Source organism: Emydura macquarii, unplaced genomic scaffold, assembly GCF_026122565.2.
Source record: "Emydura macquarii macquarii isolate MOO-44397 ecotype Brisbane River unplaced genomic scaffold, CSIRO-AGI_Emac_v2 contig_2297, whole genome shotgun sequence".
In the NCBI taxonomy this organism is placed as follows: domain Eukaryota; kingdom Metazoa; phylum Chordata; order Testudines; family Chelidae; genus Emydura; species Emydura macquarii.
The window spans coordinates 3515462-3535867 of record NW_027132434.1 but is presented as its reverse complement, the minus strand read 5'-3'; the positions used below and the strand labels follow the sequence as shown (position 1 = coordinate 3535867).

The 20406-nt window shown below is 41.3% G+C and overlaps 1 protein-coding gene across 1 annotated transcript in view; it reads right to left on the bottom strand.

The window, feature by feature from the left end:
- ME1 (malic enzyme 1) overlaps positions 1–20406 on the bottom strand; it is a 357418-nt gene that overhangs the window by 286040 nt on the left and 50972 nt on the right. The window contains exon 2 of the mRNA XM_067560758.1: positions 2922–3055. Coding sequence (XP_067416859.1) covers positions 2922–3055 — 134 coding nt within the window. The remainder of the gene's footprint in view (positions 1–2921; positions 3056–20406) is intronic.

Sequence of the window (20406 nt, the reverse complement as noted above, 5' to 3'; positions counted from 1 at the left end):
CCCTTTAACCTTTAAGATGTTTCAGGGTGGGCACTCAAGAACTGAGGAAGCTAAAAATCACTAGTTATTACTGAAACTTAAAGTGTCTGTTTATGTAGTTCTCTTGACTTCCACAGAAAAAGAGTAATTGGGTATCAACTTCCTTAAAAAGATGTATTCCTTCTTAAAGGTTGTGTTTTGGAAGTGTGTCTTCTCTACTAAGGATGTTTCTAAAAGATACCTTAATGATTCTATCATGGGCCAAAATTCTATCATTATTTAAATTCAGCAGTGCCTTAACTATTTCAAAGTGAACACCAATAAAAATGTTCCATGCTTCAAAATTATGATCATGACAGGAAAAGAAGCACTTACTTTCAAAGAATTAATAGTATGTATTTGTGTTTCAGAGGGAGAGGAGGTAAAATTAAATAAGGCTCTAGCACCTACATTTTTTTATTAAAGTTGAAAGAATTGGTTATTTCAGGTATAGATTATACAGATTTCAGTTATTCTCCACAGCAGTCACATTGTATCTCAGAATCTTCTTGTAAAGTGCAGTGAATTTTTGTATAGGGTCTGATCCAACAATCCTTACACAGACAAATCCTCCAATGATTTCAGTGGGAATTGTGTCTGATTCAGAACTGCAGGGTTATGCTCCATATGTCCTTTTAAGATATATGTATGATTAAAAGGTAATCCGGTAATTTCCCTGGCTTTCTGGGGGAGGATTCCAGTGGCTTTGAACTCTGCAGTGGACCTGGCTGGAATCCTGACTGGCAGCTGCTGCTGGGGGAAAGCTCTGGCAATTTTAAATGCACATATTTCAAGGGAAGAATTGTTGTTGTTGAAATTGTTGCTGAAGTGCATAACGGGAGGAGTGACTGCAGGGCATCTCATCCAGTGATCGTAACCCTGCTTCTGCCTAGGCCACCCACATGCTCCATGAGTGGCTTAAACGGCAAAGACTTAGGGGGTGGGCCTGTGGAGGGTACGCCAGGCTCTCCAGACAGTTGCAGCTGCTCTAACAAGCCTGGCTGGGCTTGCAGACCAGCCGGGTGAGCTCAGCCCATGGAGCGGCAGGTGGGAGCCTCTCCCTTTTGTGTTGGATCTGAAATCATCATTGTTATGAACCCTAATAAATTGTCAAACTGAAAAAAAACCAAAAAAACCCAAACATCATTTAGGCTAAAATCCAGAGCCCAGCAAATGTAGCTGACACGCACATTGTGGACATGTACAAGACGACAGAAATAATAGAAGTAGTCTATGCAGGATACATACATAGTCTTCTTACCCCTTTCTTTACCCACCCTGCCCCTCTAAAGGTGAAGAGAAATGGGGAAAATCCATGGATTGGCCATTCAATGTCACACTATTTTCTATATCAAGCCACAACAAATACTCACAAAGAACAGGGCAACATGCAATAGTTGCCTATCCCCTGTTAAGCTCCACCTCATCCAGCCCTGTCCCAGGATCAGCTGAAGGTGTTTTGTTGCCCAGATTAGAAAATGTTTTTGGCATCCCCACAACATGATTGAGCAAAAGAAGCTCCCCACCGCCCAAGATGCTGAGTTGGGCACCTCCAGAAGTTGATGATCCGGGAAACTTCCCTGATCACCCATCTCCTTAGGATGGCCCTGCCCAATCCTTCCACAGGAGAATCACACCTGTTTAGCCTCATAGTGTATGTCTACATATGGCAATTAAACACATGCAGCTGACCCATGTCAGCTGACTCAGGCTCGTGGTGCAGTGTTTAATTTGCAGTGTAGACATACCCACAGGTACCAACAATGCAGAAGGGGATTTGCTCCTAAAAGGCACATTTCCTTTTTAATTTTTGTTATGTCTTTAGCCTATTTGCTACTGTTTGATTATTTTTAAGGTGAAAATCCATTTTGGATTGCATTTTCCTAGACAAGAATCCTTCCGTAGTCCATTTATTCAACAGAATAAAAATACATCAGGTGCTGGGGATAGTACAATAAATAACATCCATCTTGTGGTGTGTGTTTTCCCCGTCTTAAAAATGCCACATATAATATATGGTGACTTTCCAAACACTGTGATGAGTCAATGTGACCTTTTTTTTTACATTTTAATTAGAAACCTGAAAGTACAGTAGTACAACTAGACCCCGATCTTGCAACATCTTGCGTGTGGGCCAGCTATCCTGTGTGTGCAGAGGATTCCCTCCATGCACAATATATTGCAAGACCAGGCGCTTAGAAAATCAATTTTATTCTAACACAAAAACAGGTTGTGACTAAGTGAAAATGTGATCAAATACAATTTAAATGATTAAAATATTAATATTTTGCACATCCATAGCACCTCTTATCCAAAGATCTCAAAAAAATTTACCAACTATTACTACTGATAGGGAGCTCAGATTTTATATATAAAAATATAAATGGGTATTATGGTGAAAATTAAAGAGTAACTGATAACACAAACATTTTTAAAACAATTCTATTTTTATTAAATATTTCCTATATTTCTCTTCAGTTGTATTTTATCATTAGGAAAATTTTCCTCAAAACAACTTTGACTCAGATAGGTTCATTTGCTCCTACTCTACTTCTTCCCTGGTTTGTTATGGGAGAAATAATTTTGATGTAAAAAACCCCCAAATATTACTATTTCAGTTGAGAAAAAAGGCAGAAGTTGAATATTAGTAACCAGTTTTTATAATAACTGTTCTAGTAAAAAAAAAATAGGAAAAACAGAAAATGTGTGCTACTTATTAATGTAACGTTTTTCATCAATCCTTAAGCACCAGAAGCTTTTTAAAGACTTCAGTTACAAAAAACAGAATAAATATAACATTAGAACATAGTTATTCATCAACATCTGCAACATCAGTCGCAGAGAAATGAAAGAATTGAACAATGACCTGGGAAAAATTATAAGGTTCTTTAGCAGAATTTTACCTGTCTAGATCAGATGTTTGTCTTTCAAAATTCATGAGAATCCTTAAAACCTGGACATCTTGACTGAGAAAGCAAGGAGGCAATAGTCCATGAATATTCAACTGTTGTCTCTCTTCCAAAGTAAAAGCCATGCCCTGTGTAAGAAAAGCATGACAATATCTTCAGGATAATTCAACAATGAAAAAAGAAAATGTATTTTTAACTATCAAAATATCCCATTAACTGAAGAGGCCTCCTCCCCCACAAAAAACAATAAAACCCACAATGCTATCTATCTATAATAGATATTTTCAAAGCACCATCATTCTATTATCCAGGCTTTAGAATCATAGAATATTAGGGTTGGAAAGGCCCCCAGGAGGTCATATAGTTCAATCCCCTGCTCTAAGCAGGACCAACCCCAACTAAATCATCCCAGTCAGAGGTTTTTCAAGCCACACCTTAGAAACCTCTAAGGATGAAGACTGCACCACCTCCCTAAGTAATCCATTTCAGTGCTTCACCACCCTCCTAGCAGTGAAAACGCTTTTCCTAATATCCAGCCTAGACCTCCCCCTTCAACTTGAGACCATTGCTCCTTGTTCTGTCATCTGCCACCACTGAGAACAGCCTAGCTCCATCCTCCCTGGAACCCCTTTCAGGTAGTTAAAGGCTGCTATCAAATCCCCCCTCATTCTTCTCTTTTGCAGACTAAACAAGCCTAGTTCCCTCAGCCTCTCCTCATAAGTCATGCTCCAGCCCCCTAATCATTTTTGTTGCCCTCCACTGGATTCTCTCCAACTTCTCCACATCCTTTTTGTAGTGGGGGGCCCAAAACTGGACACAATACTCCAAATGCGGCCTCACCAATGCTGAATAGAGGGGAATAATCATTTCCCATGATCTGCTGGCAATGCTCCTACTAATGCAGCCCAATATGCTATTAGCCTTCTTGGCAACCAGGGCACACTGCTGACTCATATCCAGCTTCTTATCCACTGTTACCCCCAGGTCCTTTTCTGCAGAACTACTGCCTAACTTGTCGGTCCCCAGTCTGTAGTTGTTAAGGTTTGAGAATGTTTTCATTTTCTCTATTAGTGTAAACAATTATGCTTTCTAATATTCAGAAGTCTTTCAAGATCTCTAATGAAAAGAATAGCTGAAAATTGACATGAACAATTCAGTGGCTGCAGTACAGCACACTTGCCTCTCTATCAGTTTATTTACATAGGACCTGACCCAAAGCCCACTGAAGTCAATAGACTTAGGATCAAATCCATTGTTCAGTAGGATAAAAACTATTTGTTGTATTAAAAATAAATGAAGAAGTATTTTTAAAGATTCACTGGATTTCTTATTGGCATCCAGGAAAGTAGTTTAAATTAAATGAAATTATTTTATACATTCTATGTAGAATGAATGGGCAAGTAGATTATTAAATGAAGATTCCGGTTAGTTTGACCATAATGTTCTTTATGTACCAGGATTTCAGTCTAGTTTGCACTGAAGCATTTCTATTATTTTCACTGTAAGTAAATTAAAGCTTTGCAATAGCAGCAAATTGTTAAGTAACAGGAAACATTGCTAAATATCTTACTTAGTAAGAGTAGACAAGTGCTTTCTCAGTAGGTCAAAAATTTCTGCCTAAACAGTATACAATGGAAATTATATACTAGAAGTGATAATACATTAGAGTGTACCTTCTTTCCCCACCTTTTGTTTGTATGATTTGTCTCAAGAATCTGAAAACTACATAAAATACTACTAAGGTACTTCATGACCACCTGACAAGTCTAACAAGTACATGTGCTTGCAAAATCCCTGTTTTCTTTTTCCCTAGATTGTGACTGGATTCATATGGGGTAATAGATCTGCTGTTTCACCTGGGAAACAGATACACAAGGCATCCATTCTTCTGGATTACACTAATTATTCTATTTATGTCTGCACAGGCAAATTGATGAGTAGAACAGAAAAAGATTTAAATTGCCTTTTTGTGCCATAGCAATTCAAGGTAACATATTGATGTGACCAGCAGGAGTAATTTCTGAAAACATTGAGGCTTTGTTTCCACTAGAGAAATTTAACATACAGTATTCACAGGGTGAACAACACAGGCAACAAAATGGCAGATGCAATTCAATGTTGATAAGCACAAAGTAATGCTGTACACCAACCCTGGAGCGCGGGTGACGATAAAGTCGTATCGGATACCAGAGGCCAAAAGGGAAGAGATTAGAACAGTAGTAAGGAGGATGCTGGAATTCAGGATTATCGAGGAGTCCCACAGCCAGTGGTCCAGCCCGATCGTCCTAGTTCCCAAGCCCGATGGCACCCTGAGGTTCCGTAATGATTTCAGGAAGTTAAATGAAATATCTAAATTTTATGCCTACCCGATCCTGCGCATCGACAAGCTAGTGGACCAGTTAGGCAAGGCCCGATACCTGACCACTCTGGACCTGACCAAGGGTTATTGGCAAATCCCCCCAGGCAAAGATGCCAAAGAGAAGATCGCCTTTTCCATGCCCGATGGTCTGTTCCAATCTACCGTCCTCCCCTTCGGACTCCATGGAGCCCTCACAACATTCCAACATTTGATGGACAAATTACTGAGACCCCACGCCAAGTATGCTGCCACTTATCTGGATGATGTGGTCATCCATAGCCCGACTGGGAAACACACCTGGGGAAAGTGGAGGCAGTGCTCAACACCCTCCGAAAAGCTGGCCTCACAGCAAACCCTGTCAAGTGCACAATAGGGCTGGCTGAGGCCAAATACTTGGGATATGTGGTGGGAAGAGGCCTGATAAAACCCCAGTGGAACAAGGTAGAAGCCATCCAGGCCTGGCCCCGACTGGTATGCAAAAAACAGGTGAGGGCTTTCTTAGGGATAGTGGGGTACTATAGGAGATTTATCCCCTACTTTGTCAATAGAGCAGAGCCCTTGACGGATCTGATAAAAGCTCGGGGCCCGGATATGGTGAAGTGGACCGAGACGGTGGAAAACGCATTAATAGATTTGAGGACAGCTCTTTGTAATCACCCGGTGCTCAGAGCCCCAGATTTTGAGAGGGAGTTCATTCTCCAAACAGATGCCTCAGAGACAGGGCTAGGGGCTGTCCTTTCTTAGATCACAGGCGAAGAGGAGCACCCAATCCTGTATCTCAGCAGGAAACTCCTCCCCAGGGAGCAGAAGTACGCGGTGGTCAAGAAAGAGTGCCTGGAGGTTAAATGGGCTATGGAAACACTCCGATATTATTTACTAGGGAGGAGGTTTAAACTGGTGACAGACCACGCTCCGCTCTAGTGGATGCACACTAACAAGGAGAAAAATGTCAGAGTGACCCGATGGTTCTTCTCCCTACAGCCTTTTCACTTCTGGGTACAGCATAGGGCCAGAAGCCAACAGGGCAATGCTGACGCCCTGTCACGCCAGCACTGCCTCACATCCCAAGTAGCCCAACCATGTAGTGTTGAGTGGGGGGAGGGGGAGATGTGTGATATAGCAAGGGCAGAGGGCAGTAGGAGAGTGCTCGAAGGGAGGTATGTAAGCCCCAGAATGCTCAGGGCTCTGTTCCCTGCAGACTAGCTAGAAGTTATGAGAGGGCAATTAGGAGCAGCTAAGTCCAATTAAGGCCCCGCCAGGTGCTTGATAAACACCCTCTGCTCCAAACAGACAGAGCGTGAGCTGGAGGAGTAGGAGTGCAGAGTTGTGTGAAGGAGCGCAGAGTTGTGTGAAGGAGCAGGAAGGAGTGCAGGGAGTGTGGAGGAGCAGAAAGGAGTGCTGAGGAAGGTACTGGGCTCAAGATGCCAGAAGGAGGGAATTAGCCCAGGGTAAAAGACTACAGCTGTGAGTACGGTGCCAGCAGCACATAGCTTCTACTCATAGGGCCCCTGGGCTGGGACCCGGAGGAGCGGGCAGGCCTGGGTCCCTACCCCTCTCTCCGGGGAGACAGGATAACTGGAGATACCCTGGCCCACTCCGAGAGGCAAAACTGCGAGACCCACTAGGGTGAAGCCACAATATGTTGTTACAATATGTTGTTACAGTTCTTGTGGTGTTAATTCCTTTTGGACAGCACTACAAAAATACATAAAACCCACATACAGTATATGGACAGTTGAGTACAATATAGCTGCTCTTAGACATTCTTAATTTACACTCCCTCCTTTACTTTGGCACAGGTTTTTTTGAATTTCACATCATGGAACTTTTCATTCCTCTTCTCCCTGAGGTTTTTAAGTAACCATATACATCCACAATAAATGGAGAGAGAGAGAGAGAGATCCTTTTAAATATTATATAAAATGGCTTAATGGAATAGAAAATCACCTTTTTCTAGGTAATATAAATGTGTGCCATTTCCTCTGTTTATGATGCATGTGATAAGGTTAGGGTTGATATTTTTGTAGTTGAACCCTGCTTCATTTCCCTAGTACTTTGACCAACTCTTCATTGTAAACTTTTCCCAACCCTAATTTTTTCAAGATTATTAGTGCTGTTTCATGCATCTTCCAGCAGAGAGTGCTCCTGGTCCAGGCTGGCTGTCATATTCCATTATTCCCAGATCTGTGATGGTGCTTGCCTGTCCCTACAGAATAAGCAGGAATCTTAAAATCATTCCTGACACATATATGCATCATTACACATAATTTGTCATGTACATTTTTATATATCAGTCCTGTATTGCAAGTACTATAGTTTAAGGGGAATTTCAGACAACGTAATCTAACATTTGTGTGACAATAAGCAAGACTATGCAACTACAATATCTTTCATCTTCCTTTTTTATCAATGTTGAGTTGTTAAGCTAAAGTACTATTCTATTCCTTCACGGTAGTGATAATTGAAATTAGGATTTCTGTAATTTTTAAAGCAACTGTTTCACCCTATAATTCTTATTTAGAAATGTTAAAGGTCCTATGGCAATCAATGCTCAGATTAATGTGACTTTTAAATGTATAGTTGTCACAATTTTTATCTTCAAAATAGGAGCTTCTTTTAAACTCTGTTTTATTTCTTTTACTTTTGTGACCTGAGGAGCAGCTGCTGCAGAAACCATCTTTTTATCTTTTTTTTTACTTCTTGTTTTCTTTCCTGAAACCTATTGGGAAGAAGAAAACACACAGGCATGCATGCACACATGCACACAAAAATATTAAAACATTCATTTTGGAAAGGAAAGGAAAGTTCCTTACTAGAAGGGGAACTGTCCGTTAATTATTAAACTCATAAGAAGCAAATTAATATTTACTCACTTCTAGATTCAGCTCTCCAATATTTGCAACTTATTCACTCTTTCTTGTTTCTCACTCTTCACTAAAGATTCTATCACTGCACATTGCATCAAAGATTTACCTAGACTTTCCTTCATCACCTTCTAATCTTTGTCACAAGGTAACAACATAAAGACTAACTGGTAAACGGTCCGTTCTCTAGAAAGTACATGCAAAGTTTGTTCAAGAGAAGGAGAAGTTACTCATCTAGTGTAGTAACTGGAGTTCTTCCAGATGTGGCCCCCTATGGGTGCTCCATTTCAGATGCATATGCACCCCATATGCCTTTGATAGATTTTCAGTAGCAGTATCAGACCTGCCTCGGCTAGCTTGGTGCAACTAGAATGACTCTGGGTTTGTCTTGTTTGATACTGTTCAACACCCTCAGAATCAACAGTGTTGGAAGATATGCCCAGAGAAAGCCATTGGTCCTAAGAATGAGAAAAGGACTCCCAAGGACTGATGAGCCAGCACTCCTCTCAAAAAGAATTTATTTTACTTTCCATCGGCAGTGGTGACAAAGAGATCCTTTTCTGGAAACTCCTGAGTCAGGAAAATCTGTCTGACGATCCAAGGGTTCAGTTCCCATTGGTAATCTTTGATAAATGTCTGGTGAGATCACCAACCACGGTGTTCTGCATGTCTGGAAGGTAAGAGGCTGAAATGAGGATGTGATTGGCTATACACCAGTTCCACAGCTTTTCTGCTTTGGCACAAAGAGAAGTGGATCTCACTCCTCCCTGATGATTTATGTAAAATATGGAGGCTACATTGTCTGTTATGACTTTGCTGGATTGGCCCCTGATTAAGGGAAGGGAGTGGAACAGACGTTCCTGACTGTTCGAAATTCTAGGAGGCTGATATGTAGGAGAGACTCGAGGCAAACATTTCCTTGGACGGTGTGTGTCCGTAGGTAGGCTCCCCATCCCACAAGTGATGCATCCCAAATTATAGTGATAGTAAGAGGAGACCAGGTGAAAGGAACTCCTGCATGGACTTTGGATGGGTCCTTCCACCAACTGAATTAGTCTAGCACCTGACAAGGGACAGACACCAGTTCGTTTATATCTTGTTTGTTTGGGCTATTGATTGTTCTTAGCCAACCCTGGAAGCAGCAAAGATATAACCTGATGAGTTGTGTTATGAAAGTATTAGTTGCCATATGACCCAACACTTGGGGTAATTTGTTACTGCCATCCAGGGGCTTATTTGAATCTTGGCAGTAAGGCTTGTCAGCATTGTAAATCTGTCCACAAGAAGGTAAATTCTGGATATTGTGGGATCTAGAGAAGCTCCTATGAAGGCTATGTGTTGAACTGGAGTCAGAGTGGACTTTTCAGCTGGAGTCCTAAGTTGTGGAAGAGGGACATAGCTGTCTGTATTGCAGAGAGGACTTCGATGGATGACCAGTCCTTGAACAACCAATCATTGAGGTAGGGAAAAAATGATTATTCCCCACTGACAAAAATGAGTGGCTGCTACTGCCAGGACTTTGGAGAACACTCTTGAGGCATGTGAGAGGCTGAAAAAGGGAACTCAAACCTGGAAGTAATCCTAGCCAACTTTGAAACAAAGAATCCTCTTGTGAGAGGGGTGAATAGCGACAAGAAAATACATGTCCTGAAGATTAAGGGCTGCAAAGCAATCCCCGGAATCTAATGATGGAATTATAGCTGCAAGAGTTACCATTCTGAATTTCTGTGATTTCACAAATGTGTTTACAAGTCTCAGATTTAATATTGGTCTCCATCCCCCATTCTTTATTTGAAACCAGAAAATATTTTCCTTTGTGCTTGACTGGAACTGGTTCTATGACCCCTATGAAGAAAAGGAAAGTAACTTCCTGTCTCCTCTCATGAGGAGAGTCCCTGAGGAGGGACAGGGAAAGGGGGTAGGATGGAGAATGGAGGTGAAATGGATGGAGTAACCCAATGTTAAAAACCTCCAAAACCCATCTCTCAGACATAATTTGTTCCCATGCAGACTGAATATAGGAGAGATGGTCTCCAAAAGGAGGAAGGTAGGCAGTGTAATGAAGCTGAAAATTCCTAAGGTGCAGATCTGGACCCACTACCAGACCATCAAAATTAATATTTTGATGAAGAGGACAGCTGATTGATGGTGATGGTCATGGTGGGAGGCTTCTTACTTTGATATCTCAGTCTCTTTTTAGGTGGTTTGGCAAGTCTATGAAAGCTGGAGAATTGAACTAGACAGAATCTTTGTGCCATTTGGGATGTAGTAAATGTTTTTCCATTTGCAGATGTATATATACACCAAGAGACCTGAGTGTGGTCTTCAAATCTTTCAAGGTGTGCAAGAATTCATCGGTGGACTCTCTGAAAAAGTTTCCGTCCAGCCAAAGGAAGATCTTCTATGCTATTTTGCACCTTCTTAGGAAATTCAGACAGCTGCAGCCATAATGCTAGATGCATGATGACAGTAATAAAGATGGAATGAGCTGCAGTGTCGACTACATCTAGGCTGCAACAAGGTCCTTGATAAATGTGGATCCTCTGCTATGATGGCCAGGAACTGTTCCCAATGTTCCAAAGGAAGATGATCAATAAAAGTGCTGAGTTTACTGTAATTGATGTGATCATACTTTGCCATCAAAGCCTGATAATTCGCTACTCTAAACTGGAGGATCATAGAAAAGTAGCTTTTATGCTCGAAGAGGCACTTCTGGTCTTTACTGTACAGTTTAAACTCTGTGTGGTGTTGGCTACCATGTTCATTTACAGCCTCCACAACTAAAGAGTTGGGAGAAGGGCGCAAAAATAAAAATGAAGAACTTTTTGCTTGGAGAACCATACTTTTTGTTGGCTCATTTACATGTATGTGGTACAATAGCTGGCCAGATAGAGAACCATACATGTAAATGAGCCAACAAAAAGTATGTAATGCAATAGCTGGCCAGATAATTTTGACAGAATCAAGTAGAGCCTCATTTACTGATAAAGCTAATCAATCAGAGGCTGTTGTGTGGAGAATGTCTGAGTTATATTGCGACTCTTGGACCTCCTCCAATGGAATCCGAAGCAAGTCAGCTATCTTATCAGCTGCTGAAACGGTTTAAAATCATTGGTGTAAGAAGGCAGAGGAGACTTTATAGCCTCATCTTAGGTGGCTGTACATGAACACAAGACGGGGAAACAAGTAGGAAGAATTGGAAGTCCTGGAACAGTCAATGAACTATTATATGATTGGAATAACAGAGACTTTGTGAGGTAAGACACATGATTGGAGCACAGTCATGGATGGATATAAACTGTTCAAGAAGGACAGGCAGGAGAAAAAAGATGGAAGAGTTGCACTGTATGTAAGAGATTAGCATGACTGCTCAGCGCTCCAGTATGAAACTGAAGAAAAGCCTGTTGAGAGTCTCTGGATTAAGTTTACAGGAGAGAGCAACAAAAGTAATGCTGGAATGGTCATGGTAGAGTAGATGACTTCAGAAGCGAGGTCTGCTTAGTGCTGTGGGTCTTTGAGGAGCTCAAGGTCTTCAACAAGCTCCTGGTACCAGAGAAGCCTGGAGCCTCAGCGGTATCCTTCCTGCAACATGAGGTCTCTAAAATGGTCAGTCTTGATGGTGACCGAGCCTTTTTTGAATTAGACTCTCTATGAGATGATCCAGAAACTTATTTTCTTAGGAACTTTATTGGTACCCTCTGTTTTCTTATCCCGTGAAGACCTAGGCAAGTGGAGTACGGAGGTCAATGGAGCAGTGTGCTCACATAATGTCCAAGGATGGTTATTCACCAGGTGCTGATATTTCTAGAGAATCAGGCAGTGTTACTGGGCCTGTAACAAGGCTGGCTGGAGAGTGCATTCTACCATGAGATGCCTAAGTTTAATCTCCTGTTTTTTTCAAGATCTGTTTTTAAAAAACTGAGCAACATCTTGCACTTCATACTGATGATACACCGGGAATATCCATCACTGACAAGGACAGATTCCTGACAGGAAAGGCAGTGCTTGAATCCCAAGGATCGTGGAGCACCAGGCTGACGACTCTGAGAAAACCCCTCTGAAAGGGAGGAGGAAGGGATATTAAATGGAAAAACCACAAGTTAACTAAAGAGGTATGAAGTAGCCCACCCATAGGGACACTATTTGAAGAACTGACATATTTACTTAAATATATAGGATTTTACTGTTTAACAAACTTAGTGATGTTTCAGTAACAAGATAGTAAAAAAACTTGCATCAGATCTCTGAAATTAGATGCACAATAGAGATGTGACAGCACATTTAAAGATTACATACCTATATGCATATCAGCACCTATATCCCTCATGATCAGCCCCAGAGAATTTGCGTAACTAGCAACCAGTGAAGTAGAACCACCACAAAAAAGTCCTCATCAGATTCAAACTCACAAAGCCAGCTTTAGAATCAAGTTTTGGAAAGCATTATATTTGAATATAAATTAATTTGATATATTTTGTTCATGTGTTAATGGTTTTTGGTTTAGACTGCACATCTAGAATAACGAGCCGCCATTATCTTTACAGCAAAGTGAAAGTGACTGGAAGATTGCATAATTTCCTTCTGATGAAATCAGAGCTCACAGAAATAACATTTAAAATACTGAACTGTATATGTACTGAACTGGAAGAACTTCCAGGAAAGAGTTACCAAAAATGTCTGTCTGCAACAAAAGATTTCATTATGATAACCTTGAACAAAGATAACTCTTGACTTTTAAAAGAAAAGTCATTATAAATAACATCCATTCAAGTACACAATGGTGGTGGAATTCTGGTCCCACTGAAGTCAATGGAAGTGTGTTTAAACTGAAGGTCTGAATTACTTGTCTTATACAGCAACTGCTCCCACAGTTATAGCCACAGTTATCATACTCATTTTCACAGTTTTGAAGTTCCATTTCAAGGTGGTTTTTTTAATACTAAAGAGAATTAAGATTTTTCTTTAGTATAGAAGGAAATTCAGTTCTGAACTAAAATAAAAATGCCAGCAGCACAGGCTGCTGTAGGATACACTGAATCAACATTTCTCTGGATGTCCCTTCCATTGTGGACCTTATAGGCATGTAATGGTCCCTAGTGGATAAAAGCTTGCAGCCATTTTTTATGGATGCAGCCTCTCCTACTGACATTTTCACATTCAGAGGACTCCATCGGGTTCTATATGGGCAAAAACCAAAACAGTCATTCAGGTGAAATTAGCTGGATGACTCACTTTTTCTAGATTCATTTTTTAGACAGAAGAAAACTGTATCATAAATAGATACAGCTGATATCCTCACTGCAGTGGGCCCTTTGTCCAGCTTGATGGAGAAGGTGAATTGCACCCTTTAACTGCAGGGATGGGGCTTGTATGGCAGGCTGGTGAGCAGGGAGCTGCTGACCCTTTAAGGCCTCTCCCTCCTGAGTCAGTTACCTTTTCCTGGTAGAAAGCAGGAAACAGCACAGCTGAACCAGGATGCTGCCTCTTTAGTTGACCATAAGAGAAGAGGGCTTAAGAGAGGGGGATTATTATACTCAGGGAAGTTCCAAGAAAGTCCTCTTTAACCTGCACCAGGCAAACAGCACCCCCTCCCACCCATGAAAGGACGTAAAATACCACATTTCATCATGATCTGCTGTGGTCATTACACTAGTCAGCTTTTTTCTTGGGGGGCTGAGAAGAAATTTTACCTTATCCCTAGATTGGCCTTCCCTACAGTGGGCTGTGAACCTATTAGAGTAGGAAAGGGGGAGTTATGCTATAATGTCTCAGTTCATTATGTAAACTTGTGGTGGATGTCCAGTGCATGTACTCCATTGGGAATGGATATGGATCAGATAAAAATGGTTGGTAAAGAATTTAAAGAAGACATACTTTAAAGGAGAAGAAAATGCGGGGGTGGGGCTCCTATGACCGGTATGGTGGACAGTCAATCCCCTCTCAACTCTCAGATGAGAGGGTGAGGCAGGGTAAGATGAAAACAGGGAGAGATAATGGGAGCCCCCAAGTATATGGAAATGATCATGGAATTACGAGCACTGTACAATTTTATTTGCTGGATACTCACAGATGTTTTTTAAAATAAAACTGCAGTCTAATCAAAACCACATCCAGTGTCTCCTGTCCTTCTTCCAGCATAGACAGACAAAAGGCCAGTAATAGAAGGAAGAATCCAACTTTGATTAAAAGATTATACATTCAGAGTGACTGAGGCAGGATTTTCTCTTTTTTCCCCCCTTCTGATTTTGTAGCATTTTAATGCTTAACTTTGCTAAATGACTATGAAAGAGGCAGAGCAATGGTGAATTAGATCCTTATTAATCAACATAAAAAGCACTGTTCACCTTTGAGTTCATGATCAAAAGAATAAAAGTAACAGCCTATTTACTAACTGTAGTTTAACTTTTGGCATTTTTTGCCGCCTTATGCTGTGGTTTAAAGTGCTATCAAAAGGTACTTTTTCCTTATGATAAAAACATGCAAAACTGATAATGGGCTCTTCAGTCTATCAGAAAAAGGTATAACATAAGCCAACGGTGGGAAGTTGATGCACATTCAGTCTGGAAATAAGGCATTAATTTTTAACAAGGATAATAATCATTGGAACACTTTAACAAAAGTCTATGGTGATTTTTAAATCAAGATTTGGTATTTTTCTAAAAGTTATGGGATCTATGAGATGGAGGAGGCCTTCTGACACATAGCAGGTGCCTTGAAGGAACAGCACCAAATTAACTGCTGCTTTATATCCCATGCAAAAACACCCAAAGTCAAGTGATTGCACATGCTATAAATCAGTGTTGAATTTGGCCCTTTTGAATTCTGACAAATTCAGATCTCCACTAAGACTTAAAGAGCAGGCATTGGCATATATAGGGGCCAAATATAGGGAACTTATCCAAAAGACTTTTTGAAGAGCTAAATTTGATGGCTAGAAGGAAGTATACTATAGGCAACCTTTAAGTCATAGCATACCTGCTGCTGTTCAAGTGACTACACAAAAGCCTGTGGACAATAACTAACTCTTGTATGTTTAGTTCCTGAAGAAAACAAATATTTGTGATTAAATGAACTACCTCCAGTTTATAAGGAATTTGGAAAATTAAATCATTCTTGGCCTTATTTGATTATGAACAATTTCAAAAAATTGAAAAATTGCAGGTTGCTTGAATGTCTGCCCTTTTGGCTATTACAAGCTTTTTAATCTTCAGACAAAATCAGTGACTCACAGACCAAATGTTTCCATCATTTGTGTTCCTCACTGATATTTGAATAACGAAGATTAAATATGGTAAAGTTTCAATTTCTCCAAGCATGGAGAAAGAGCATCTTGTGCCAAAACTGAAAAGTGATGAATATAATAAATATTATAATAAATTGCAAATCAAATTATGGGTTGGAAAAATATGTATTATCAACACAAAACCTAACTTGCCATCACTCCTAATCTCAATATTTATATTTTCTGCATTCAAATAACACATTTTGATTAATACAGTGAAATTTACATTACAAGATAATTCAAACTATTACCTGCATATTATTCCAGAATAATAAACAGAATTTCAATTCAACAATTAATCTAATTTATTAGTCGGATATTGTTTTGCACTTGATTTTAAACATATACTTTTACAACCATTTTAAAAACAATATGATTTCTCCAGATAGAATGGTTATTTACCCTACAGTAACTGTGGATCATAAAGATGTTGTAGTCAATATGGATCCCACTATACGTGTGCATGAGTCTATAGCACACGAGTTCAGAATCTTTCACATAGCTCCTTCTGTTAGGGCCACACATGCCCTTAGTCTCCTCATACATCTGTGCATGGGCATAAAGGGTGGTGCAGCCTCAGCCCTCCCTCATTTTCCTGAACACTCAAAGCCGCTGTTAGCGGAGGACTCCAAAAGTAAGAATGGAGGGTGGGCTGTAGGATCCACATTGACTACAACATCTCAAAGAAGCACAGTTAGGGTAACCAACCAGTCTCTGAATATGTCAGTATGGATCCGACTGAAGGTGACAAGCAAGCAATATCCTCTTCAGGATGGTGGGAATGAGGAGGTAGCAACTATAGTCAATCAGAGATTAGAGTACTGCTCTTCCAAATTTTGCACTGGATCTAGCAACCAGGTCCAGCAAATAATGTTTTTACAGAGATGATTAAGTTGCTCTTTGTAGCAACCTTCCAGATTTTAGTTATCAGAACATTTCATGAACAGGCAGAAGATGCTGTTTGAGATCTGGTAGAGACAGCCTTGATGAACAAAGGGGAAGGTATAGCTGCCAGCTGGTAACACAGTATAATAAACTGAGTATGGAATATGGCTTAAGGAAAAACACAAGTAAATTGCCTGGCTAGTTGAAATTTAGACATCACCTTGGGATGGAATTTCATATGACATCACTTTGCCCTTGTGGAGTGAGGTATAGGGGAGATCCGCCATGAGTGCCTAAACCCTGCTCACTGTCCTAGTTGAGGTGATGGCCATCAAAAAGAATATTTTAAGGGCAAGATGTTGGATGGAGCACTCTATAAAGGGATCTTAGCAGGGGCTCCTTAAGCTTCAAGAGGAGTAGGTTGAGCATCCATGTCAGAGTAGGTTCTGTGACTGATGGGTAAACATGCATCAGACCCTTAAGAAATTTTGATACCACCAGATGGGCGGTCACTAGGCTGTGTTGTGATGCCCATATGGAAAATGTCTTTCACTTGGAGGAAGAAGGCTTCCTTGTGGACAGCTTCCTCCTGTGTGCCAGGATCTCCTAGACATGTAAAGAGCAGTCCTGCTTTACAGTGCTCATTCAGCCAACATCTAGGCTATCAGTTGTAGCAACATCTTATCTAGATAAAATGCTTGTCCCTAGTTCTGTGACAACAGGTCTGACAGGTCTTCAAGTCTGCCTAGCGGCTGTACAGACATGTGCAGCAGGTCTGTTGGCCACAACTGTTTTGGCCAGAAGGGAGCCACCAGGATGAGTTTAGCCTGGTATAACCTGGCTTTAGGGATCACACTGGGGATAAGTGGGATTGGTGTGAAGGAGTATATCAGCCCTTGGTTCCATTGTAGCATGAAGGTGTCTGGTAGGGATCCCAGGCCCATGTCCCCTCTGGAACAGAAGTTGGGGGACTTTCTATTGTTTCTGTGGTGAAACAGGTCTATTATTGGATTCCCCCATTGGTAGAATATCGATTTGGTAATGGACCTCAGCAGTGATCAGTTGTGATTGGTGACCAAATATCTGCTCAGGAAATCTGTCAAGATGCTGGCTCCCAGCAGGGATAGGCCTATTGGGATTGTGTTGTGCAGGCAGCACCAGCTGCACAGTTTAAATGCCTCTCTGCACAGAGGAGAAGAGGCAATACCCCTGTTTCTTTATATAGTATTTCACCGAAATATTGTCTATCAGTATCTGTACTAAAGAGTGCCTCACAAGCAGGAAGAATACCACACATGCCTGTCTGATGTTCCAAGTATTTGTGTAGTCTCACATTCTCTGAGAACAATGTCTCTTGTACCTGTTGGGCACCTCATCCCATCCCATCCCAGACATATCCATGACTAATACTGCAGATGGTGACACATCCTCTAACGGTACTGCTTTCTTTACATTGTTGGGGTGAAGCCACCGGACAGTACACAGAGGACGAGACGGAATTAAAATTCTGTTGCTCCGTGGATATTTTGCCAGGGAGTAGACTGACCTGAGCCAAAGTTGTAGGGGAATCCTCAGACAAAGTATAGCAAGTGGAATTTCATAGGTGCATGCACCTATATACTCTAATAATGTGAGGCTAGTCTGTACCATTATGGTCAGATGGGCAATTATCCCTAATATTAAGATTTTGTCACAGTTATTTTTCATAAGGATCACGGACAATAAACAAAAATTCATGGAGCCTGTGACCTGTCAGTGACTTTACTAAAAATAACCAGTGGGGCTAGAAGGGGGAGAAATGACAGCTACAGCCACATGAGGTGAAACCCCACTGCCACAGGATGGGGCACACAACCCTGGCTCCAGCCCGGGCTACAGCCATGGTGCAGGGGCGCACAGTCCCAGCTACCATGGGGGGCGGGAAGGGGGAGCGCACAGCCCCAGCTCCGGCCCCAGCCACTGACATTTGAAGTTGAAGAAGTCACAGACATCCAAGCAATCAGTGATTGCTGTGATCTCCATGACTAAATCATATCCTTAATTATCCTAGTAACTAACAACTGAATCAAGGGGAATCTGTCCTGAGCTAAGTATGCCTTTGCTATCATGGAGTTTATCCTGTATGTTATAAACTCTATTGTTCACGCTGAAACGAGAGATGATTTCTCATGGGTCACCAGGAGGCCCAGTTGGGCAAATGGGGATAGGGAGTAATGATGCTTGTCAGAATTCCCAGATAAGATCAGCCAGTCATTTAGGTAAGGACAGATATGAATATCCTTTTTACTTAGGTGTGCCGCCACAGAGAGACACTTGATGAAGGCTCTTGGTGCCTTGAAGAGTCCAACGGGCAGTTCCTTAAACTGATGATGGGTCATCCCTACTGTAAATCTGAGGTACTTCCTGTGGACCAGTGGAGAGCAATGTGGAAGTAATGCATTCTGCATGTTGAAAGCCACAAACCATCCCTGAGCCTTAAATGATGAAATGATGGAGGCAAGCATTATCATCCTGAATCTGAAGCAGTGCATGTATTTATTCAGTCTCCTCAGTCTAGGATAGAATGAAGACCCCTTTCTTCTAAAGGGAAAACAGTTATCTACATTTCTAAAACTGTTGTTCTTCAAGATGTGTTGTACGTGTCCATTCCACTGTAGGCGTGTGTGCACCACATGCACAGTTGCCAGAGAATTTTTTCCCTCACCAGTACCAGTCAGGGTGGCTCAAGCACCCTCTGCTGTTGTGAACCACTGCACACAGGTATAAGAGGATGGAGCCACCCCACACACCTTCAGTTCCTTCTTACTGGATAGACTCTGATAGAGAGGAGAAGCAGAGAGGGTTGTAGAATGGACATGTGCAACACATCTTGAAGAACAACAGTTACAGAAAGGTAGGTAACCATTTTTTTTCTTTGAGTGATTGCACATTTCCATTCTACTGTAGGTGACTCACAAGTAGATTAATAAGGAGGCGGGCTTGGAATCTATCTGAACAGTTATTGTAGAACAACCCATCCAAAACTGGTGAAGAGGAAGAAAGGGAACTGGTGTGGAGAAATGAAGGGAACTCCAGTTCAAAACTGACATCATTCTTAAACTGACAGGAAATGGAATAATGAGCAGCAAATGTGTGAAATGATGACCCAGTTGCTGATTTGCAACTGTCTCAAATAGGTACTTGCATTAGGAAAGCTGCTGAAGCTGCTTGTGTTGTAGTCAAATAAGCCAATACTCTAGGAAATCGCATTACATTAGCTAACTAGTAGCACAAACGCAAGGGGAAAGCAGTACTCTAAGCAGTAACCGACTTCCCTTTCACCCTGTGTGCAATCGTGACAAATAACTGCAGCAAGACTCTGAAGGATCTGTGCAGTCCAAACAGAAGGCTAATGTGAAGCTTTGGGGGGAAAGTTGGCAAATAAATTGCCTGGTTAATATGGAAATTGGAAACTGCCCATTAATCTTGTTAACACCAGGTTGAGATGTCATGGGGAAATATGTTGTTGCACCTTAGGGTATAATCTGTGCAATCCTTTTAGAAATCTGATAGTTATGGGTTAGAAAAAAGCGATCTATTACCCATATAGGGTGGAACTCTGAAATGGCTGCCAAATATACTTTAATGGAACTGTTAGATTTTGATGTTTTAGGTGCAACAGATAATTCAAAATGTGGTGAGTGGAAGCCTGCACTGGATAGACATGTTTTTGTTGAGAACGCACAGTTCAAGGCTTTCTGCTATTCAGAAGCACTTCCTGGACATCTTTTGACCAAGCCATTTCTAATGATGTTAGCCAGGAAGCATCCAGACTGTCAAGTGGAGAGCCTATAGATTGGGGTGGAGCAGACAGCCATGGTCCTGAGAAATTATGTCTGAATCCAATGGCAGAGGAAGTCTCACTAACAATGCTACTAAGGTTGAGAACCAGTGTTGCTGAGGCCATGCTGGTGCTATTAATATGAGGCAAGCATAATCCTGCTTGACCTTGAATAGAACTATGGGTAGTAATGGTATTGGAGAAAAGGAGCAGGGAATTCGTCCATGATAGCAGGAAAGCGTCCATCAAAGAACCAGGGCAGTTAAACC